Below are 24579 nucleotides of genomic sequence, written 5' to 3' on the forward strand. Positions count from 1 at the left end.
TGGAGGGGGGCGGGGTCTGCGCAGGGCATGCGCACTCAGCGGCGCTCCTTCAGGTTTGTTTTGTGTTCTCCGCTCAGGTGGGTCTGGGGGTCCCGGTGGGAGGGATCGGCTCTGTGTAGTGGGGCGCCGTCCGAGTCCTGGGGTCTGTGGTGAACACTGGACCTCTCTGCAGTCCGGCCGAGGGCGCAGCGGTGTCACGTGGTTCCGGGTCACTGTGCGACTGGCACCGAGTTGCAGGGTCGTGGAATGGAGGGGTCATGGGATGGGGGGGAGCGCCACCAGAAGCAGAGGGGCGTATTGGGGACCTAAGGAGGGATGCCCTGGGGTGTCCTGAGGTCCAGGGAGCATCTTGGGGTGTCCTGCGATTGGGGGGCATCATGGATTTCTTGAGACCAGGGGAGTTGTCTTGAGATGTCTTGGGCCCCGGGGGTGTCTTCTTGGGGTGTCCTGGGATCAGGGGGGCGTCTTGGGGTTTCATGGGATGAGGAGGTGTCTTCTTGGGGTGTCCTGGGATCAAGGGATGTCTTGGGGGGTGTCCCAAGAGGTAGAAAGCTGGGTGAAGCGGTTGCATCTCAGGACCCCACTCAGCCTCAGGAATGTGGACACTTTTGCTTTGCTCTGTCCTGGCAGGCCTGCTAAAGCACCGCCTCACCGGCAGCCCCCCTCACGCCCACCCCCTGCACCAATGCTGCCGCTTGCCTTCTTGTTCAGAGCTGTCAGGAGGGAGCCCGTCTGTAGGGCCTGCTGCGGAGCACCCCACTGTAGGCTGAGGACAACGGCCGGTGCTTCTGTTAGACTGCAGTTCCTAAGTCTAAGCAGCAATCCTGAGATCATAGCCCCCTTAATTGTGGAGTTATGGGGGGTGGTGGTGTTTGGGGGTCTACAGAGTGTTCTGGGTGTGGGGGAGAAAGTAGAGAGCCCGAATGCTTGAATTCCAGGGGAGCCGAGGGTCTGGGGGTGCTGGGGTACATGGGCAGAGAGAGGTCTGGTGTGGTGCATGGAGACCCAGGAGTGAGGCAGTTTGAGACCTTGCCTGCTGGCACTTGACTTGGGGGCCCCTTAGTTTGCTAGTGCCCCCCGGGGGCACAAAGCCTACCAGAGGGACAGGTCACCCTGCCTCCATCTTCTTCCCTCTTGTCACCTGCTATTCTTAGGAACCAGCTTGTGACTGGTGCTCTGTCCTGAACACCTGTGCTAAATGTTATATAGCAAATGCAGTTATATGCCGTCATATAAAATATCACAATATATAGAAATAAAATTACGTAGGGCTGGTGAAATAGCTCACTTGAATAGTGCACTGCTTTGCTATGTGTACCACCCAGGTTCCAGCCCAGCTTCCACCACAGTGAAGGAAGCATCAATACTATGGCTTCTTCCACTTTCTCTGCCTCTATCTAAAATAAATAAAAGTAAAAAATTAATAAAGTTATAAGTGCATATAAGTAATAAGTAATAAGCCTGGGAGACAGCGCAGCAGACTAAGTGTTGGGCCCTTAAGCATGAGAGAGATAGCACTTACAAAAGATGAACCTTTACAGCCACCTCGGACTAATGCAGTTCTGGGGCTGAGAAAGAAAGATGAAGCAAAGCCAGATGTCAAACCAAGCCATGGCCCCATGGAGGTTTGGGGCCAGGCCCAGGTCCCCCTTCCATGGTCTCTCTCCCGGACTCCCACCCCGCAGCCAGTCCAGCCCATCAAATCACAGGCTTGACAAGCAAGATGATCCCTGTGTGACTCTTTTCTGTTGGAGTGTAACTCTCTCTTTCTGCTCTACAGACATCTCATTTACTTGCTTTTTCCCTAACAATTTCTTCCTTAAAATATAGAGGTGCAAATTAAAGTCTTTCTCCTTAATTTTTTCTTCTTTTCCTGCTCTGTTGCATGTGGTTTGGTGTTCAGTACCTGGCAACACATGTGCTGGAGTGATGCTCTGGTTCCCTCTCCCTCTGCCTGCCTCTTTCTCATTAATACAAAATAAACACATATTTTAATAATGTGCATATGACTTTTTAAAAGAGATTTACTTATGAGAGGAAAAGAATGAGAACCAGAGCATCACTCTGGTACATGTGATGCCAGAGGCTTGAACTTGGGACCTCATGTTTGAGAGTCCAGCATGTTATTCACTGCACCACCTCCCACAGAAAGTGCACATCATTTTAAGAAAGTGAAAATCTGAAATAAATAAATAAAGGTGAAAATCTTTCTTGTTGTATGCTTTACATTGGGTAGTTCTCCCCCGACAAGAGAACTGGATCAGTCCAGTTAGTTTCGCGGGCCTGCTTGGCCCCGCCCCGAAGGAACCCCGAGAGAGTTCCAGAGTTCAGAGAGTTCCAGAGTGCCAGAGTTCCAGAGTTGCAGAGTTCGAGAGTAAGAGAGAGTGCTTGCGCCGCCGCAAAGAGACAGCAGAGTTCTGTTTGGTGATTAGTTTGTCTTAGTTTATGAATCGTTGTTCTTGAATAAAGAAATACAGCTGCCCTGCCCAGCCGTGCGTCTCTGGTCGTCTCTGTTACCCGCCCGTGAAGCTAGCCCGCCCCACTGGAGCCTCCGAATTTTAACAACACTTTCTTTTTGTACTTATTTAGCTGCTCGCATACTTAGATTTTCTATAGGGTTTTGTTTGGACTGTATTTATTTTTGGAACTGTAACAGGGCAGGGAAGGGTTAGGGGCTTTGAGGAAGAAGACCCTGCTTTCCCACCTTCCTCTGCATGTGTGGATAAATTCTGGGTGGGGAGACACAGGCAGTAAGACCCAGCCAACCTCACTGCCTGGGAGGGCCCTTTGTGCCAGTAGACCTGGCCTTTCTTGTCACGGGGCACGTAGGTTCTTTCCAAACCTCAGGAGCTATGAACAGGCTACATGTAGTGAGCATTGGTCTGGTCTGCAGATAGTTTCCAGATCTGGGTTTGTCACTTTTTATTTATTATTACTACTTATTTATTTACTGGAGCACTATTCAGCTCTGCCTTTTGGTGGTGCCAGGGACTGAACCTGAGACCTGGGAGCCTCAGACATGAAAGTCTTTTGCGGAGCCATGATGCTGTCACCTCTGCCTCAGAACAGTGTTTTTTGTGTTCTTGAGTTAAATAAGTGGGAAAGGAATTGCCAGTAGGCCTATTTATAATTTCCCGAGAAACTGCCGTGTTTTTCCCTAGGAGCTGAGCCCACCTGCGTTCCCCCTAATGGTGTGTGAGGGCCCCCTTTCTCCACCTCCTTGTCCACATTTGTTGTCTCTGGCCGTTCTCACAGGTGTGAGGTGGTGTCTCAGTGCTGTCTTGCTGTGGATTTTATTTTTGAAATCCTTAGCTTCCCCTCATTCAACAAGACAGAAACTGTGTTGCTAGGATTTCTCACAGTGGGACTCTGGCTGCACAGAGACTTTTAAAAAATATATTTCTTTGGAGGCCAGGTGGTGGCACAATCAGGTTCAGCCCCCCAGACCCCACCGGTAGTGAGGAAGCAGTGGAGCCATGCTGCAGGTGTCTCTCTCTGTCTCCCTCCAACTCTAGCCCCCTTCCCTCTCAATTTCTCTCTGTCCTATTAAATAAAAAAATATACTAAATTAATATTTTAAAAAACATTTATTTATTTTATTTATTGCATAGAGACAGAGAGAAATCAAGAGGGAAAAGGGGGAGAGAGACCTGCAGCACTGCTTCACTCTTGAAGCTTTCTCCCTGCAGGTGGGGACTGGGGGCTCAAACCTGGGTTCATTGGACATGGTAACATTTGAGCTTAACTGGGTGCGTAAGCACCTGACCCTGCATGCAGGCTTGGTTCATTCTTGGTGTTTGCTGCTTCTCCCCATGGACCTGTGGAACAGCTCGACACAGTGCCCTGTGCTCTCCTGTCTCTGGTCAGGGACATACAGTATGGCATACACAGCAAAACAGCCCCCCCCCCCCCCCAGCACACCTGCCCTGTAGTTATAGCTAACTTATTGTGTTTTTTTTTTTTTTTTTAGGAATAATGCAAGTTTAATCTTTTAGTATCCAGGAGATCACGTTATCAGAAGGAGAAAAGGGGATTTGGTGGGGGGGGGGGGACATTTGGAAAGGTTGTTAGGATAATCCTACGAAAACAGGGTATTTAATTACATCCCCCTGCCCCCAGGCCTTATGAAAAGGTCTCAGAGCCAGTGAAGTTCATGGCAGAGACAGAGACAAGGACAGAGCCCAGTGTTAGGGACGTGTCTCTGCTCCGCTCAGACGACAGTGAGACCGAAGGAGAAGACAGAGTCTAAATGCTGATGAAAAATCCTGGCTCAAAAGGGCAACAAAAGGGAAAATAAATAAATAAAATAATTGCTTTAAAAAAAAATAGCAAAGAATAATTCTGGCTCTTGTTCTTTGGAGTTGTAGGGAGGCAGAGTAAAGGGAGCAAAAAATTGGGTTTGCATCTCAGATATTCAGTTTGAGACATTTCTTCTATTTTCTTTTAAGATTTATTTTATTAATGACAGAGAACCAGAGCATTCCTCCAGTCTAAGTTGCCTGGGATCTCATGTTGTCAGTCCAGCACTTTCTCCACTATACCACCTCCCAGAGTGCTTATATATTTTATCAATTTGTTTGACAGTGCTTTTGTTTTTAGCTTTTACTGTTTAAGATTTTTTTTTTTTTTTTTTTAGGATCTCAGCTATGCAAGTTTGGCACTCCTGTCTGAGCTATCTCCTTAAACTCTAGCTTTTACTTAATTTTTTTGATAGGACAGAGAAATTCAGAGAGGGAAAGGGTGATAGGAAGAGAGACAGAGAGACACCTATAGACTTGCTTTGCTACTTGTGAAGCTTCCTCCTGCAGGTGGGGACTGGGGGCTTGAACCTGGATCCTGCACATGGTAATGTATTAGCTCAACCAGATGTGTCCCTGCCAGGTGCCCCCTAACTTGCATTATTATTATTATTATTATTATTATTTGTTAGGGAGAAAGTGAGTGAAGTATCATTCTGCTATATGTAGTACCGGGGATCTGACTCAGGTCTCATCCCTGCAAGTCCTGTGCTCCTACCTCAGACCTACTAGCTCTCTCTCTCTCTCTCTCTTATTTTTACCTGACCACCTCTGAGCTCCGGCTGATGGTAGTGCTAGGGGCTGAACCTGGGACCTCTGTACCCCAGGCACGAAAGACATTTTACATAACCACTATGCTATCTCTTCCCTGGCTTTTACTTGAATTAGAGAAAGAGAATAGAGACTCTAGCCTTTTATGCCAATTAGATTTTAATCAGAGGAAGAGAATCCAGGCTGAAGCCTGGTTGATCCTCTATCTGTGTGAGGCTGGTCTGTGACTCTCTTGTGTGGAAAGCACTGGAGTTGCCTGCTGTAGACTGCTGTGACTCCCTACCCTACACTTGGGGGGTCAGAATCTGGAGGGTGGGGATAGTTGGTGGGGGTCCCGGGATGTGCATTTAAAAGATATTTACTAGACTGGGGGAGAGAGTGAAGCACTAGAGCATCACTCTGATACATGCATTGCCAGGCACCCAACTGGGGACCTCGTGCTTGTGAGTCTAACACTTTACCCACTGCGCCACCCCCTTGGAACCACTGAATGTGCATTTTTTTTTGCCTCCAGGAGTATTGCTGGGATTCGGTGCCTGCGCTATGAATCCACTGCTCTTGGAGACTATTTTTTTTCCCTTTTGTTGCCCTTGTTGTTTAAAGTTGTTATTATTATTATTGTTGTTGTTGTGCTTATTGCTGTCATTGTTGTTGGATAGGACAGAGAGAAATGGAGGAGGGGAGACAGAGAGGGGGAGAGAGACACCTGCAGACCTGCTTCACTGCTTGTGAAGTGACCTCCCTGCAGGTGGGGAGCTGAGGGCTTGAACCGGGATCCTTATGCCGGTCCTTGTGCTTTGTGCCATGTGCACTTAACTTGCTGTGCCACCGCTCGCCCCCCTGAATGTGCATTTTTTAACACACCTTCTGGTGATTCTCAAAATCCTTTGAGAATAGTAGCCTCTCTGGAACAGTCAATTGTTTTTTTGGTTTTTTTTTTTTTTTTTTTGGTAGGGGGGCAGAAGTAAGAGGGGCTGTTGCCTGGGCATCACTGCTCAAGGCTGACTTTTTCAAATAGAAAGAGATAGAGGTAGAGATAAAAAGGGAAAGAAACCACAGCACCAAAGCTCCCTTCAGTACAGTGTGGCTTGGTTGGAACCTGGATCGAGCACCTGGCAGAGGCAGACACACTGTTCAGGTGAGCTGCCTGCTAGCCCACTAACCTTTCTTTCCAGTTGCAGAGACTTCTCACATGATTTACACGTTAGGTCTTCATACCTATTTTTTAGGTCATCATTTCTTTTTTTAAAAGATTTATTTTTGGGAGTCGGGTGGTAGTGCAGCGGGCTAAGCGCATGTGGTGCAAAGCACAAGGACCGGAGTAAGGATCCCGGTTGTAGCTCCCGGCTCCCCACCTGCAGGGGAGTCTATTCACAGGCGGTGAAGCAGGTCTGTAGGTGTCTGTCTTTCTCTCCCCCTCTCTGTCTTCCCCTCCTCTCTCCATTTCTCTCTGTTCTAACAACGACAACAATAATAACTGCAACAATAAGAAAAAAAAAGGGCAAAAAGAGAAAATAAATAAAAATATTTAAAAAAGATTTATTTTTGTGACACACATATACACACGCAGGCCTGAGCAGTGTTCATCTTTGGCTTATGGTGGTTCTGGGGCTTGAACCTGTGAACTTAGAGCTTCAGGCATGAAAGTCTTCTGCAGAATCCTTATGCTGTCTCCCCAGCCCAGGCCCTCACGTCTTAATTCCTTATTTTTATATCAGCTTGAAGCCTGAATCTGTCCATTGATGTTTACATCTCTTTGTTGTTAACTTAGGATGGCCCGCCCTTTGGAACCACTCGCCAAGAAGATCTTTAAAGGAGTTTTGGTAGCCGAAGTTGCCGGCCTTTTGGGAAGCTATTATTTGTTTAATAAGATGAATTCAAGCCAAGGTAACCGTAGTTCAGTGCTGCTCAGCGTCGTTTGCTAAAGTGGTGTGCTGGTTACCAGTGCCTTTGGGTGTGAAATAGACCAGGAATAGATGTTGTCACCGTACAGCCTAAATGACCCTGACTTTCCCTCAGAAATGTTTGTAGACTGTTGGCAAATGTTTCATTCACACCTTCATGGGCTTTGCTGGTGGAGGCAGCAAATAGTTCTCACCAAGTGGAAGAGACATACGTGGCTACCATTTTCCTCCAAGTTCATTTGCATAAGTGGTCTGTATCCGCATATGAACAAGCCCATCTGGCAGTTGTCTTTCCCCTGGTTACTCATTTCACGAAACATAGTCACCTCCAGTTCCCTTCACTTGGTTTCAGATGATACAGTCTCATCTTTTTCGGAGAGCTGTGTCTTACTGAATATGTATCCCGTAACTTCTTTTTTAAATTTTTATTTTTAACTCATTTCATTCATTCATTCATTGACTCATTCATTTTTACCAGAACACTGCTCAGCTCTGGCTCGTGGTGGTACAGGGGATTCAAGTCCCTGGTCCCCGCCTGCAGGGTGAAATCTTTGTGAGCAGTGAAGCAGATGTCTGTCTCTCTCCCTTTATTATTTTTTTAAATTAAAAAGAAAATTTTTTATATTTATTTTCCTTTTTGTTGTCCTTGTTGGTTTTTATTGTTGTAGTTATTATTGTTGTTATTGATGTCATCGTTGTTAGATAGGACGGGGGGGGGAGAGAAAGACACCTGCAGACCTGCTTCATTGCTTGTGAAGCGACCCCCCTGCAGGTGGGGAGCTAAGGGCTTGAACCGGGATCCTTAACAGCTCTCCTTGCACTTCATGCTATGTGCGCTTAACCCGCTGTGCAACTGCCTGACTCCCATCTCTCTCCCTTTCTGTAGCTCCCTCTCACCTCAATCTCTCTCTCTCTCTACACCACCCTCCCCTCCCCCCCCCAAAAAAGTAAGCACTGCCTTCTTTTCCTAAAGCAGGGAGTAGCAGTCCTGGATAGTGCCTATCACTGAAACTTGTCATTTATCCTCACGGGAAAACTGTTCTGGGATGCTACTGGATATTTCAGCCTCTATACTTTTCTCTTTTAACAACTTAACAAGAGAGATGGCAGAGAGCGCGCCAGAGCTTTATTCTGGCAAATGAAAGCTGGGGGCCCAATACCTTACCCACCTTGCTACCTCCTGGACCCCATACTATTCTTTCTTGACCAGAGCTCTCATTGAAGATGCTGGGGATGGAACCAGGAACCTTCTACATGCAAATCTTGTGTGTGACTGTGTTTCTTTCTCCTTGACCCTAGCCTCTGTACTTTTAAACTGAGGGTGGCTCAAGCAGTGGCTCAACTGGCAGTGTTGGATTTGCATGTCTGAAAGTTCTTGGTTCAATCCCTGGCACCCACCACATGGTTTCTCTCTAGCTTCTTTCTTTCCAATTGTCTCATATGTAATAAAATAAATCTGAAACAAATGAACTGTAAGAACATAGGAGAAATAGTCCAGGTATCTGAAAGTAAATTAAAGTCTAAAGTCAGGGGCTGGGCAGTGGCTCGCCTGTTTTGAGCACATGATTAATCCAGTCCTCATCTTCAGGGAAAAAGCTTCATGAGTGGTGAAGCAGGTCTGCAGGTGTCGTTCTTTCTCTCTCTCTGCCACTCCCCTCTCAATTACTGTCTCCATCCTAATCAAATAATAAAAATTTTAAAAAGCTAGTCTAAAATCGATACTCTGGCTTTAGTGTTTTCAGTATGTTAATACTGAAAACTTGGCTTTTAAATGTCAATCTAATCTAAATAAATCACATTTTTTTTTTATGTAGGCCACATTTTGTCTTATTGGATGCTTACCAGGCATCCAGTAATGAATGTTTTGTCTGTGGGGAGCTGTGTTGATGGAGGCTGAAAGTCCCCATCTAGGCCAAGAGTACAACTCCAGTCACTACGGCACCTGCAAGTTAGACCTTCTCCAAAAGTATATAGTTGATGCAGGACCGTAACACAATTTTTCCCATCCAAGTACTAACCAGGCCTGACCCTGCTTAACTTCCGAGATCAGACGAGATCGGGTGTGCTCAGGGTGGTATGGCCGTAGACTGTGACACAATTTCTAACCTGTGTGATTCCCATTTTTATAAACTACAAAGCATGCCACATACTAGCCCTAGGTACAATAAATTAATGTCTCTTTCTTTGTTCCTTACCAGAGCATTGCTTAGCTCGGGTTTGTGGCAGTGCTGGGGATTGCACCTAGGAGCTCAGAACTTCAGGCTTAAGTCACTTGCATAACCAGTAAGCTGTCTCCCCAGCCCAACAATGAATGTCTAGTCATCAAATTTCTTTTACCACAGAATACATTCACCACCCCACACAATTACCTCATTTCTTTTGTGTGTGGGAATATTTAAAGTTTACACGATCAGAAATGAATATCCACTGCCTGTAGGTATACAATTCAGTGTTCACAGCAGCCAAATGCGTATTAAATCCCAGGGCACATTCTATAACTATAACTAACACTTATCCCCTCTCTTACCAGGTCCTGACGATCACTAACCTACATTGATTTTATTTTTAATAAAGTTCTAATCTTTCTTTTATTCATTAGATTTCAGGCAAACGATGAGCAAGAAATATCCCTTCATCTTAGAAGGTATGTTTTTAAGTGGAAATAAGATCACAAGTTTTTCAGCTAACCTGTAATTTAAATAGTGATTTCTTTATAGTTAATTAATAGCAACATGACTTAGGTGATGTCTGTTCACCTGTTTTTGCTTGATCTCAGAAGGACTATTTTCCTGTTGAGTTATCTAGATTAGGGTAGTAGCTGGCTGAATTCATAGTCTAGTAGTTTCACATGCAGACTTTGGAGATCTGTCTGATGCAATTAAATCACATCTTAGGCCTTAGTTTTGTTTTTATAAAAAATATTTATTTTCAAGAGGGGCTTAAACCGGAAACACACACACCAGCTCTGACAAATGCAGTACTGGGGACTGAACATGGGACCCCATGCATGCAAGTACTGTGCTCTAGTGCTGATCTAGTTCTCCTGCTCAGCTTAAACCTGAGCGCAGGCTCGCCAGAGCTCTGTCTTTGTCAAGTAGAAACAACACCCATTCAGGTGGGGGTATAACATAATGGTTATTCGAAGAGACTTTCATGCCTGAGGCTCTCAAGTCCCAGGTTCAATCCCCCACACCTCCCTAAGCCAGAGCTGAGCAGTGCTCTGGTAAAAAACCAAAACAAAACAGAACAAAAACACCCATTCATGGCATTGATACAAAGGTTAAAAAGGTGACATGTAAATAGCCAGTATAGTATCTGTATAAAGTAAGCATAATAAATATTCATTACAATCATTAGTGGGGATTTTAGGGCTTGTACATGAACATGTTACATTTTTCATAGATAACTATATAGCAACCAAGGAACTTTTCTCAATATAGCTGAAATCGAACATTTTCACCTGATTTTTACAAATGACGGTTGTTTTCATTTATAGTTTATTACAAATCCATTGAACAGTCTGGAATGTATGGTCTCAGACAACAAGATCAAGAAAAATGGTTGAACAGCAAAAATGAGTAAGTAGATGTCCATTTTGAAAACACTCATTTTCTTTGCTTCTTGTTTTTCTGAGTGGGGTGCAACCTCTTGTTGTTGGAGTTCTTCTTTCTCTTAAGGATGCTTTTCACGTCTCTGTTGTGGAGCCAGTCATCCCGCTCAGCCTCCCACCTCAGCTGCTTGAGACCTTTGGGGAGAGAGAGAGACATCCTTGTGGGCCGGCCTAGCAGGGATGGGGATAGCCTGCAGATCACCCTCGGGGAAGCAGGGCCACTGTCTCACCCTGCTACAACCACTGCCTGCTGTCTGTGTACAAAGATCATGGTCTCGAGGAAAAGCAGTGCCAGAACCAACTAAAGTGTCTGAAGATTGTCCCCTGAATGTCCTCACTGGAGGAACAGAATCCAGTAACTATCATCATCAGAAATAATTAAGAATGTCCTTGGGGGGGGGGGGCGCAGGTGGTGGTGCACCTGGTTGCTTGCACATGTTACAGTGCACACGGACCCAGGTTCAAACCCCTGGTCCCCACCCTGGTCTCCACACGCAGTGGGGAAGCTTCACGAGTGGTGAAGCAAGTCTGCCTGCACGTGTCTTTCTATCTCCCTCTTCCCACTCAATTCTTCTCTATCCAAAAAAGCAAGAGAGAGAGAGAGAGAGAAAAGAAACAATGTCCTTAAAGCTACTCAAAAACTCCTAGTACATAAAAATAGCCTGTCCTTCCCTCCTTCCAATCCCCACAAAACCAAGTAGTTTTTTCTGTAGTCTAAATACAGGCTAACCCTATTTACTACCCAGATGAGGAGATGAAAAAGTCATTCTTCCCAGGTTGTAAGGAACCACTGTATTCACCGCTACTGTGACAATGACCTCCAAACAACCTGCAGAACACAGTCCTCAGCGAAGGCTGCTGTGAAGCTGCAGTACTTACTTGCATTGTCTCTGTTAGCCATAGCATTCATGCCGATGTTATCAAACTTGGACCCCATATTTTCATCCAACAGGTGACCAAACTTTAAAGAAAATAAAAATGGGGGTGGAGGGGTAGGTTATTAGCGATCTGAAAGCGTTCATTCTAGAACAGGTCATTCTTCATGAGCGCACTAGTCAGCCGTACCTCCTCAGCAGACACAAACAGGTCGGGGTCATTGAAGTCACGGAGATTTCTCTTCTTTTTTCCCCTCTGTCCTAAGAGAGAATAAGTCTAGATTATTTCATTGCAAATGCAGTAATGCTTTTTGAAAAATAACTATCTCAACATGATTTTGATATAAAACAGACACACACAATATGGACTAAAATACACAGTAACAATGACCTGAACAGTATCACGTAGCTGGCACTTATGACAGTTTGAGTTCAAAAACACCTTTTTAAAAAATATCCTAACAGAACTGCTCAGACAGTATTGTTCTGTCTTCCAGGTCTGGCCACTGATCAAGACTTACTCTATTTCATAGCATCAGACAAGACTAAAATTACAAGGCTGGAATTTTGGATGATGAGTATTGGACTATTGTAGGGAAAAAGTATGAAGTGAATTATGCCTGAAGTCTTATTATTTGGACTGTGATGAAACTGAAGGTGTGTTTGTTTTGACTATGAAAGAAATTTATATTAGTCAAAGTGGTTCTCAAAAGGTTCACCTACAATTCCAAATATACAGTCTTTTCACAACAAATTAAATAGCAAATGGCTTTTTTTTGTGTGTGTGTGTGACTCAGTAAACTTACTTTTTTATTTCTTGATTACTGGAGAGACATACAGCCCTGCTTCACCACTTATTAAGCTTCCCCTCTGCAGGTAGGTACCAGGGACTTGAACCTGGGTCCTTGTGCATTGTAATGTGTGTGCTTAACCAGATGCGCCATTGCCTGGTCCCTACACTTTCTTTTTTTATTCAATAGAATGATTTCATATCAAAAAGTCAGATAATCAGGGCACATTTGGTTGAATGCACATATCATTCTGTGTGAGGACCCAGGTTCAAGTCCCAGGTCCCCACCTACAAGGAGGAAGCTTCATGAGTGGTGAAGTAGTGCTATAGGTATCACTCTCTATTCCTTTCCCTCTCAATTTCTCGGTCTCTGTAAAAATAAATGAAATATTAAAAAATAAATAACTGAGATACGCACACCATCAATAGTTGTAAATTCTACAGTCTTACATCGGTGGTGGCGAGTGTGCTAGGCATTTTCAATGTCCCAAAGGTCATCAAGGAGAAAGTGAAGAAAAAAAACTTTCCACACACCCAAACCATGGTGATTCCAGGGAGCTAGATGAGCACAGCTCTCTTACATTATCAGCCACACACACCTCCCAGATGACTGAGTACAATTCCACTTAAGTGAACCCTCACACTGATCTGGCTCCTTGGCTAGTCCTGGACTGTCCTGGCAAGAAACATGCTGGGCTCTGGGCATCTGCTGCCCCTGGGTGAGGTGCAGAGGCTGTCTGGAGGGAACGATCCGGCTCAGTGGCTGTCCTGAGTCAGACAGAGACCTCCGTGTTTATGTGGGAACCTGCGGAGTGCAGACAGAGGGTGCTTCACTCTGCCCGCCATATGCCGGTTCCGGGGAAATGGCTTTTCTTCACTGTCTAGTTCACACATTAAAAATCCTATCTGTGTGGCCTGGGAGGTGGGCAATGGTAGCGTTCTGTGTTGGCAAGTGTGATCTCTGCCACTACATATGCCAGAGTGCTGCTCTGGCATCTCCTTTCATGAAATAAATCATTGAGGTGTATGTTAGCCCATGTAACAATATTGTGGGTGGGGGTAGATAGCATAATGGTTATGCAAACAGACTCTTAGGCCTGAAGCTCCAAAGTCCCAGGTTCAGTCCCTCACACCACCATAAGCCAGAGCTGAGCAGTGCTCTGGTAAAACAAAACTCAACAAAATATTGCTGTTGTCCACCTTCACTTCTCTGAAACTATTCAAAATCTTTTGACAGTATTGTCTAGCACTATTAGAGCCACTAAAAACAGACAAAACCCCCAAACACAGTTTCACTAAAGAGACTAATTCCATGGTTTGAGTGTGTAGATCACCATGGTTAATAAACTGAGTCGTTCACTTGTCCTTATAATAAAACCATGAGCATCTTCATCAACTCCCAGAGATTCCTGGAGTTTTGCCCTGAGAGGTGGCAAAATGGCAGAGCTTTGGACTTGAAACCATGGGTCCTGAGCTTGAATGTTGTCACTGTGTATGCGAGAGTGATGCTCTAGCCTTTTCCTCTCTCATCAAATGAAGTAAATCTTAGAAAAAAAAATTCCTGGAATGTACTGTAGTTGTCCCACTTCCCATCCCTCGAGGGCTACATTTATTTTTCTTTTGTCTATTTCATAGAAATGGGATGCTATTTTTCTCCCTTCAGTTCTGTTGCTAACACAGCAAACCAGGACCCTCTACCCGTAAAGCCTGTGCTCTGCCAAGGACTGCACTCACAGATGCGTGGCTGTGTGTCTGGCTTCTGTCACCGGTAATAAAAGAGACTAAATCTATTTTCTTTTTAAAAACCCTTTCTTTTTTTCATTTTATTTTTAATGAGAGAAAGAACTACAGATGGAAACACAAAAGGGCTTGGGGAGAGACTGACAAGACCACAGAACTACTTGGCTCTGGCTGATGGTGCTGCTGTAGACCTGGGAGCCTCAGGCATGAAAGGCATTTTGCAGAAAGAACCCTTATACTTTCTCACCAGTCCCAAATACATTTTCTTACCTTGAAATGATCCAGCAAAGTCAAAATCACTTGGACCCTTTCTCTTTTTACCTGCTTTGGTGCCGATGTCATCATCAAGTTCTATTAAAAAAGAAAAAAAAAAAAAAAAAAAAAAAACACACAGTTGAGAAACATTACTCCATGGGGCTCCACCTACGACCAGCACAGACTTTGAGACTGGAACTAAGACTTGTCATTATTAGCATGTCCGTATTGTGTCCACGTACACAATTTATTAGACAGTTTCGTTATTAAGACCAGATAGTAAACTATTTGAAACAAGAAACTTGTATTCTGGCCCAGAAAAGTAGCAGGCTATCAGGTTAGTGGGTATATCTTAGGAGACTGAGAAGATAAAATCAGAAAACTCCTGGGGGACAAAGTTTGGGAGTCTATTAGGACAAAGTTTAGGAGTCTGTTAGACAACTTCTAACAGTAAGAAAAAATGCTCACCTTTCTCACCTATGCTTCAAGGCTACTAGTTAGTATTCTATTATTTTAAAAGGTAGCAATAATCAGTTAACAGATACTGCATAGTCTAAATGTTGATTATTATTAAAGTCTGAAACATAAACCCAGCAACAATAACATACAATCACTCAAACAAACAAAAACCCTTCAACTCCAACTGAAAGAGAATATCCTCTTTCATTTTCTGGCTGAGCTCAGTGATCTGAGTGGCAAACTGAATACAGGACCATAGGCAAACACCTTGGACAGAACAATTACCCTACAGGAAGGAAGATAGTCTTGTCTTGTATTTTCTTTTTAATTTTTTAAATTTATTTATTGGATACATACAGCCAGAAACTGAGAGGGGGAGGGGCCGATAGAGAGGGAGGGAGACACCTGCAGCCCTACTTCACCACTCGTGAAGCTTTCTGCCTGCAGGTGGGCACTTGCACACTGAACCTGGGCACTTGCACACTGTAACCTGTGCGCTCAACCAGGTGCGCCACTGCCTGGCCCCATGTCTTGTATTTTTAAAACGCTTACCTGGAATATCCTCACTCTCATCATCCACATCCATGAACGTGCCTGCATCTTCATCCAATTCAGTGAACTCTTCACCCATACTTCCTAAAGACACTTCATCATCATCTAAATTATCAAAGTCATCCTCACTCGCCTCTGAATCTTCATCTTCATCCTCTGCATCACTCTTAACTCCTTTCTTTTTCTTTTTCATGTTGCTGGGGGAAAAACAAAAACACAAACCATGAAACCAACTTGTAAATGAGGACATCCTTTTCTAAAGGATGCTGGTATGTTTTTTCATTATATAAGTCTGTGAATAAATGCAGGATGTCCAGGGCTGCTAGCAGTTACCTCTCTGAGCCTTTCTTTAATATACTACAACCCCAAATTAAAGCAGTTCATCAGACTCGCAAAGTGATCTCAGTATCTTTCTCCCACATGTTAACATCGTCCTGTGGTCTACTGTTCTGAGGGTAAAAATTTGGGAAATGCTTGGGGGAAGGAAGAAAGAGGGAGGAGTGTACCCAGCAAAATCAAGGTCGTCCTTTCCAGAGGTGAAGCAATTATCATCTTCAAATGTGTCTGTAAGAGAGAAGTGGACAATCTGAGATAAACCAAAGAAGAGCTAAGTTGACACATTTTTAGATCTAAATCAACAACCATCATGATTTTGCATTTACAAGTAAACACCAAAATGATAAAAACTGACTACCTGTTGTTCTGTCCTATTAATATATTTAAATCTGTGAATAAACTCGCCTTAATTAAATCCCTAATCAAAATGGACTTCAGATTCTTCCTACAGTTTTTTTTTTTAAATAACTAAGGCAAATGTCAAATAAAATGGGATTTAGCAATTATTCTCTTCATTAGAACTCAGATCTCATTTTTAGTAGCTAAAACACAACATGCAGCAGAAGCGAAATCAATCTAAGGTATGTAATTTTCCATGTATTTTGCTTCAGTGTAGGTTTCAGTACTAATTTCTCTAGCTCTGTGGATTATGAAGAGAAAATAGGCACAACAGAAGCCTGTATAGTGTAGAGAGATTAAGAAGAATACAAATGGGGCTGGGGAGATACCATAATGATATGTAAAAGACCTCATGCCTGAGGTCCCAAGGTCCCAGGTTCAATCCCCATCAGCAACATGTGCCAGAGTTGGTCAGTGCTGTGGTCTCTCTCTCTCCTTACTTCTTTCATTAAAAAAATCCCAAAGCAAGTGGTGGGAACTGTACTGAATTGGACCCTTATTATCTTACAATCTTATTAATCATGATTAAGTCACTAATAAAACAACAACAAAGAACAGTAAAAATGGGTTCAATTAAGTGATATTCAGCCTTGCAGTGAATGTATTAAGTTCCCCAACCCCCCTTTTAGGGAGACCATATCAAGTATTCATGGGACTCACTGCGGGATTCCCCTCACCCCAACTGTTGAAGGACAATCATGTTTTTCTGGAGCAAATGAAGGTGATTTACCAAATATTTAAAAAATCCTGTTGTGATCTGCATGGCATTTAAAAGGCCATTCCCATCACTAATACTCTGTGGCTTTATAAACAAACAATATGGTATTGTACAAACTGAAGAACCGACAGAAACAAATTACCAATCATCCTTTCAAATTCCTCGTCATCCACATCTTCTATACTTTCATCATCTGTGTTCCGCTTTTGTTTCTCTTTGACAACAGCAACTTTTTTATAATACCTAAAATAAAATGCATGTTATATTTGATTTTATTACAGGGCTCAATTAAATATAATTAAAGGATCTTGACAAACCTGTAAGTTAGTAATTCAGATGAATATAATGTCTAAGACTCATTTTTTAAAAATTTATTTATTTTCCCTCTTGTTGCCCTTGCTGTTTTTTATTGTTGTTGTAGTTATTGATGTCGTCATTGTTGGATAGGACAGAGAGAAATGGAGAGAGGAGGGGAAGACAGAGAGGGGGAGAGAAAGACAGACACCTGCAGACCTGTTTCACCACCTGTGAAGGGACTCCCCTGCAGGTGGGGAGGCAGGGGCTCGAACTGGGGATCCTTATGCCAGTCCTTGTACTTCGTGCCACATGCACTTAACCTGCTGTGCCACTGCCTGACTCTCCTAAAACTTGCTTCTATTAAGAAGGCAGGCTTCAAGTCAACAAAACAGTTGGAAACTCTTAAAATATGAAGTATAATACATCTGAAATATTTAGGTTCTCAACAAAAGGACCTCAGCTAATCTTAATTAAATAGTAGTAAAAGGTCTGAGCACCAACGCTAGTGACGTTGAATTAGAACATTATACATGGGTTGGACGGTGGTGCTCCAGTTCCCCATCTGTAGGGGGGTCGCTTCACAAATGGTGAAGCAGGTCTGCAGGTGTCTTTCTCTGTCTCCCCCCCCAATCTCTGTCTTATCCAAAAATAAAAATTAAAAAAAAAAGATTACAGACATATAATAAGAATATTATGAAATGGGGTTCAGTCCACTTGTCCTCTGTAAGCTCATTATATTATATGGCACAACGAAACTTAGCATGTTGGACATGGTATCATAACTTGAATATTATTTTAAAAACATGTATTTATTTATTTATTTATTCCCTTTTGTTGCCCTTGTTGTTTTACTGTTGTAGTTATTATTGTTGTTATTGATATTGATGTTGTTGATAGGACAGACAGAAATGGAGAGAGGAGGGAAAGACAGAGAGGGAGAGAAAAAGACACCTGCAGACCTGTTTCACCACCTGTGAAGCAACTTCCCTGCAGGTGGGGAGCTGGGGGCTCAAACCGGGATCCTTACATGGTTCCCTGTGCTTTGTACCATGTGCGCTTAACCCGCTGTGCTACATCCGACTCCCCTGAATATTCTTTATACAATGTGTTTTTTAAAACCAAACTAAATTATCCAAGTGTATGAGACAACAAATAGCACCACTACAACAACAGGGCATTGCTGGTACTATAATAATAGGGTTAGGGTTTATTTCTATTTATCAATGAGTTCTGCTTAGACCCACGTTTTAGATAAAATACTCATCAATTGTTTATCACTGATTAGAGTAACACAGATTAAAATCCTGTAAGATCACTATAGTAAAAAAAAAGAAAAAAAGAAATTACAGATTAAATTCCACAAAGTCAAGATTCAAAAGACAAAATTTATGCTAAATTATTACAAACAAAACCCCCAGTTTACTTGTTTTAGTTTCATGCAGACATTTCAAGATTAACAAAATGACTGATTTATAATTTCCCCTTCACAAAAATTGGTTTAAGTATGTCTTCTGACATTTTCAAGATATAGACTCTGGAAATTTCAATTTTACGTGCCCCAAATGAAACCAAAGCATAGTACCTGTAGAAAAACAGTTCATCCACTGGTATTTGGCTTTCTTCTTTTGCAAGGAACTCCTTACTGTTCACTATGTGGAAATAAATTAAGTTGATTAGCAAAAGGTCTTTTATGTTATTCAAGTTCTCAGACTACCTATAATTTTTAAGCCTCCAAAGGTAGGGAGGGAAAGTACACAGAAGGGAAGGATCTTCTAGCAAGGACAATCTCTTGGAAAAGTGCATGTAGAACACTTGAAAGAGTCATTTGCAACAAAAGGCAGTCAGAATGCTGTCATCTATCTATCACAGTGGAAAAACAAAAACAGGGCTTTTTCTCATCATCTTCCTACTACATCAATAATTCATATTCCCCCAAAAAAGTGATTCAGTGTTTTCATAATAATCACTCTATTCCTGTCATTTTCATCTCAGAAAAATGACAATAGCGCTTGACTGCTTGACTTCCTGGAATTAAAGAGTAAATGTCCACACACAACGGCCCACAACTGTTGTATGTTTCATATTGGTTTGGTCTCCTTACCCCCGCCAGAAGAATTGGTTTGGCCCTTGCTAGTTTGGCGCCTCTCTTTCTCCCCGCCCCCTATGCTACGTAGTTCCGGATTTCTTGGCATGGCCACGTGAGGGGATGCAGGAGCAGATCTGTGTGGTGATTAGTTTAAGTGTCTCTCTCTGCCGCCAGAGCAGAAAGACAGGAGAGCACATGTTTGCCCACTCGTGAATAAAGCTCCTCTGCCCATCCATGTGTCTCTGGTTGTCTGTCTACCACCGCGAAGCTAGCCTGGCCTGCTGGAGCCCCCGAACATTAACGACACACAATTTTAATTACTATTAAGGAAAATTAAGAAATGAAAGAAAAGAAAAAGTTATTAGTTTTCCCTCTTTGACTCTTCTTATTTAAAAGGGGATTTGGTTTGTAATTTTAACTCTATTGTTAACTTTGGGCAAATCCTTCAGCATCTCTGTGAAGTTATCCAGTTAGAAATTACTTGACTTGGGAGTCAGGCGGTAGCACAGCGTGTCAAGCACATGCGGCGCAAAGCACAAGGACCGGCGTAAGGATCCCGGTTCGAACTCCCGGCTCCCCACCTGCAGGGGAGTCGCTTCACAAGTGGTGAAGCAGGTCTGCAGTTGTCTGTCTTTCTCTCCTCCTCTGTCTTCCCCTCCTCTCTCCATTTCTCTCTGTCCTATCCAACAACAATGACATCAATAATTAACTACAACAATAAAACAAGGACAACAAAAGGGAATAAATATTAAAAAAAGAAAAAGAAGAAATTACTTGACTTAAGGGGGCCAGGTGGTGGCACACTGGGTTGTCATAAATTACTACCACCTCCAGGGGAAATGCTTCATGAGCAGTGATGCAGGTCTGCAGGTGTTTCTCTTTATCTCCTACTCCTCTGTCAATTTCTCTCTGTCCTATCCAATAAACATGGGGAAAGGGAGAAGAGGAAAAATGAAAAATGGCAACGGGGAGTGGTGGATTTGTAGTGCCGGCACCAAGAACCAGTGACAACCCTGGTGGTGATATTAAAAAATTAAAAAAAAAAAATAGGGAGAAGAAAAAGAAATTACATGATTTATGGGGTTTAACTGAATCTTAGCTCTGAACAAAAAAAGAAGTTAGGACCAGGTATCCAAAAATGTCTGGTATAAATGGAAAAACAGAACCATATTCACCAGATGAGAGCTCAAATCCCAAGGAAGGAGGCTCTCACCTACATGTAAAAGGCGCCCGGCGGTAGTGCAGTGGGTTAAGTGCTGGTGGTGCAAAGCGCAAGGACCGGCGTGAGGATCCTGGTTCGAACCCCCGGCTCCCCACCTGCAGGGGAGTCGCTTCACAGGCAGTGAAGCTGGTCTGCAGGTATCTAATCTTTCTCTCTCCCTCTCTCCATTTCTCTCTGTCCTATCCAACAACAACGTCATCAATAACAAGAACAGTAATAACTAACAGCAATAAAACAAAGGCAACAAAAGGGAATAAATAAATAAATATATATATAAAAAGGATATTCTGTGATAAAATTGGTTATGGACTTTTCTGCTAAACTTGTAACAGAGAGGTTAAAATGTTGTGAACCATAAAAGAGAAGAATCATGGACGTGCATATAAACATATCCAAGATACATTGAGAAAAAGAATTACTTATGTGTATGTGGTTCATATCAAAAGCTACAGAATGGCAAAATGTTGAAGACTGTTAAAAATGGGTGATGCCCACAGGGTGTCTGTGTGTCCCTCACACCATCTGCTTATTTTGAACATCCTTGAAATTTTCTGTAATCAAGTTAAAAGAAAAGAAAACAAAACAAAAACCCAGATAGCAAGTGAAAGCATATGCATATTAATACATTCCTGAGGGCCAAGGCTGAGACTGTCTTTGGTACTTCTGTTTAATTCTGACGAACACACACTTCATGCTTACCGGGAAGGTCACGAATATCTTTCATAAAATGCTTCCTTTTTGGCTGCATCACAACACTGCCCGTATTTTCTGAAGAGTTAAAAAAAAAAAGGGCAATATAAAAACTCATTTACTCGTACACATTTGTTTATTAAATGTCAACAGTGAGAACCACATGACTGACTAAACAGAAGCATACCTTTGCCTTTATGCGGCTTTGGATTTCGGTATACAAATCGATCCAAGAATCTCATTAGTGTGAAATCCTGCAGTGGGTCCCCTGAATACTCGATATAGTCTCCCTGAAAGTTGGGGGTGTGGGGGGAGATTTAATATACACATGTATGCAGATAAGAAAAATGAAAATGTGTTATGTTGCATCAAAGGCCTGAATATGCAGTAAATTACCCCATGGACATTATTCTTCACCTGAAAAAACCAAACACATAGAATTGGGAGGGTGACACTGTGTTTATAGCCTTGGACTTTCAAGCATGAAGGTCCCACAGAGCATATACCACAGTGAAGTCTGGTACTCTTTCCGTCTCCTGTTACCTCTCATTAATAAATAAAATCTTGGAGTCGGGCGGCAGCGCGTCGGGTTAAGCGCAGGTGGTGCAAAGTGCAAGGACTGGCATAAGGATCTTGGTTCAAGCCCCCAGCTCCCCACCTGCAGGGAAGTCACTTCACAAGTGGTGAAGCAGGTTTGCAGTTGTCTTTCTCTCCCCCTCTGTCTTCCTATCTTCTCTCCATTTCTCTCTGTCCTATTCAACAATGACAATAGTAACTACAACAATAAAAAACAACAAGGGGAACAAAAGGGAATAAATAAATCCATTATCCAGAAAAGGGAAGAGGAGACCGTCTTTCTCTAGGAGCAAAGCCAGAACAGGGTAAGAAGCTGCTGTGGTTTCTCAGCCACTACAGCACCAGGAAACCTGCTGAAGTTCCCTAATATCCAGACTTGCATTCATCTTAGAGTAAGAACTAGGTGCTACTCTATCAAACAGGCTACCGTTTCTCTACAAGAATAGAGAAATGAGGGTCAAGAAAACAGCTCCTCTGGAAAGTGTGCTGCTGCTTTGCCATGTGAGTGGTCCAGGTTTAAGCCTGGCCCCCATTGCACTGAAGGAGACTTGGCTGCAGTGGTGTCTCTGTCTGTCCTATCCAACAACATCAATAACAACAATAATAATGACAATAATAAAACACCAAGGGCAACAAAAGAGAATAAATAAATATTTAGAAAAAAATCCAGAGAAATACAGGATTTCATCTTGTATGAAAAAATAAACTGCATAGTTTTGATTATCTAAAAAATAAATTGCTTATTTTTATTTGTGACCTGCAGAATATTTTAGACTTACCTGAAGGATGGTCTTTGCAAAAAGGGCCACAGAGGGGTGGAAATGCTCAGCTAGCTGGGGGGAAAAGCAGAGTTAGTTAAGATTTAACTGATTATACACTTATGGCACAAGATTTCTTTCTTTCTTTTTTTTTTTAAAGCAATTTTCCTCCTTTAAAAAATTTAAACTTTATTTTGTTTGATAGATCAGAGAAAATGAGGGGGGCTAGAGAGAGACAGAGACATCTACAACACTGCTTCACAATTCATGAAGTTCCCCCCTGTAGATGGGGGCTGGGGGGTAGAACCTGGGTCCTTGTGCATGGTAACACATGCACTTAACCAGGTGCACCATTACCCAGCCTTTCATAAGATTTCATCATTTAAGTGCATTATGCTTACTGATACATTCTCTATTAGAAATTATAACAGAAAAATGTAAGCATTTCTAGTTCATTTAAATAAACCCACTACACAGACATAAACATGAAACCTAATTATTTAATGAGTGGTTTCTCAACACATTGTAGTGAGAAAAGCATCATTATTTTTGTCTTAATAGAATATAGTGGATTCTCCACTATTCTCTGTTCCATGTTATTGAGAAGCTGGTCTCACAAGGACATACACTTGGAAAAAGGATTTATTAATAGTCTTTGCTGTGTAGATTTTCTTGTGACACCATACCAAAACCAAAAGATAAGTTGCAATATATAATTTTAAGCTAATCAGCTTTTTGTACCTGCTGTTTAAGCAATGCTTAGTCTACCTACTTTTTTCAAAGGTATATACACGTATGTGTGTGTGTACGTACAGGGGTTGGCGGGGGATCACAGCAACATTCTGACATACGTGGTGCCAGGGATTAAACTCAGGACCTCCGTCAAGCTGGCAAGTCCAGAGCTCTACCACTGTGTCACCTGTGTAAGGCTGTTACTTTACTTTTTGTTAGAAGATTCATTTATTGTGTGCATGTGAGAGAGGCCAGCACTGTTGAGAAGAGATGGAACCTTGGACTGCTAGGACCCTGTGCTCTAACACACAGACTAATTAAAGGCCACTGTAAGTTATCATTTGGAAGACATGTGGAAACATCATAGGGACAAAGACAGCACAAATGAGTTGACAATTTGAAATGACTTCACCTTTTTGAGTTCCCAAAGGCTTGTATGTTCAGCTCCACAGAACAAAGGGTTTCTACTGAATGGATCATACGCATTTAACTGTTTGCTACCTGAGAATGAAAGAACACTAATTCTCAAATGCTCTTAAATTAGGCTCTAGTGATTACCAGAACTACCATGTACAATCTCATTAATATTAAATTCAGCTTTCTTAGCCACACATCTGAAATGGCTTAAAAAAAAAAAATCCAAACCCAACAAGAATTTTTAGTGCCCAAGCACTTCCTATAGAGTAGACCAGACAGTGTGCTTACCACAGTGACTAAAGACACCTCCCTACCCCCTCCTTACTTTTTGAAATACCAGCAAGAAAAGATGCCTAGTTCTAGATAAGGACAGATAATGATCTCCTAAGTGTGAGGACGCAGAAGGCCTGAAGTTTGTTGAGACTTGACAGTATTTGTCACAACATTATCCCCAGAAAATACTTCCATCTGAACAGGCCTTACATTATCTTCACACTTCTAGAAACTCGAACTTTTAGAAACAAAAAATGTAAACAATTCCCAGAACAGAGGAGTTCCCTCTCAGTGTACATGCTCAACACCCTTTTGAAGGCCCACTCTCAATTTGGCCTTCAGGGAAGCTGATGGGTTTCTTCCAAAGCTTCCCAGGTGGCTACATCCCTGCTCTTGTACATTTCACACGTAAACTGAAGTCTGGATAGATGAAATGATGTGACCATGTAGAATCTCTCTAAAACCGTAAGCAGATGGGACAGCTCTCTCAAGGCTAGTGTTCTTTCTTTTACAGCTTCAAATGAAGAGGCCGTACTGCTGGGATTTCTCTCAGCTTTAATATTCTATTAAGAGAATTGCATTCGTGTACAGAAACCTCAAGTTCCTACCTCACAGAAAGGTTTTAACCCTAAATATCACTTTAAGACTCGGCAGACCGACATTATGATGCTCAAACTAAAGAACCAAAAATAGCACAGCATTCACCAAATACAACCAAGTATTTTTGTTTATAAAACAAACTTGTAGGGGCCGGGTGGTGGCACACCTGGTTGAGTGCACATGTTACAGTATGCAAGGACCCAGGTTTGAGTCTCTGGTCC

General features: G+C 42.7%; 2 protein-coding genes, 1 long non-coding RNA gene and 1 other non-coding gene across 5 annotated transcripts in view; 2 read left to right on the top strand and 2 right to left on the bottom strand.

Annotated features, from left to right (window-relative positions):
* On the top strand, positions 1-10694 carry CEBPZOS (CEBPZ opposite strand). Of its 2 annotated transcripts, XM_060186918.1 has the most exons (5): positions 62-77; positions 6024-6207; positions 6841-6956; positions 9573-9617; positions 10470-10694. In XM_060186918.1, the coding sequence occupies exons 3-5, from the start codon at positions 6842-6844 to the stop codon at positions 10553-10555; spliced, it is 246 nt and encodes an 81-aa protein (XP_060042901.1). In that variant the 5' UTR covers positions 62-77; positions 6024-6207; position 6841; the 3' UTR covers positions 10556-10694. The 2 variants fall into 2 exon arrangements, with proteins under 2 accessions (XP_060042900.1, XP_060042901.1); XM_060186917.1 differs by lacking the exon at positions 6024-6207 and having other exon boundaries at positions 1-77.
* The window catches only part of LOC132537461 (uncharacterized), a 317125-nt gene that overhangs the window by 44758 nt on the left and 247788 nt on the right, over positions 1-24579 (top strand). The gene's annotated exons all lie outside the window — the stretch shown is intronic.
* The window catches only part of CEBPZ (CCAAT enhancer binding protein zeta), a 21625-nt gene continuing 7498 nt past the window's right edge, over positions 10453-24579 (bottom strand). The window contains exons 5-16 of the mRNA XM_007520999.3: positions 23481-23569; positions 22358-22411; positions 21190-21292; positions 21012-21080; positions 18587-18653; positions 16850-16950; positions 15761-15818; positions 15255-15451; positions 14259-14339; positions 11649-11719; positions 11463-11544; positions 10453-10718 (exon numbers count right to left, since the gene is read on the bottom strand). Of these exons, the coding sequence (XP_007521061.2) occupies positions 10579-10718; positions 11463-11544; positions 11649-11719; positions 14259-14339; positions 15255-15451; positions 15761-15818; positions 16850-16950; positions 18587-18653; positions 21012-21080; positions 21190-21292; positions 22358-22411; positions 23481-23569 (1112 nt within the window). The 3' untranslated portion in view covers positions 10453-10578. The remainder of the gene's footprint in view (positions 10719-11462; positions 11545-11648; positions 11720-14258; positions 14340-15254; positions 15452-15760; positions 15819-16849; positions 16951-18586; positions 18654-21011; positions 21081-21189; positions 21293-22357; positions 22412-23480; positions 23570-24579) is intronic.
* Positions 12981-13108, bottom strand: LOC132537967 (small Cajal body-specific RNA 3). Its single transcript, XR_009549367.1, has one exon. It is a non-coding gene; the product is annotated as a small Cajal body-specific RNA 3 (non-coding RNA).

This window comes from Erinaceus europaeus, chromosome 3 (genome assembly GCF_950295315.1).
Source record: "Erinaceus europaeus chromosome 3, mEriEur2.1, whole genome shotgun sequence".
NCBI classification, from domain to species: domain Eukaryota; kingdom Metazoa; phylum Chordata; class Mammalia; order Eulipotyphla; family Erinaceidae; genus Erinaceus; species Erinaceus europaeus.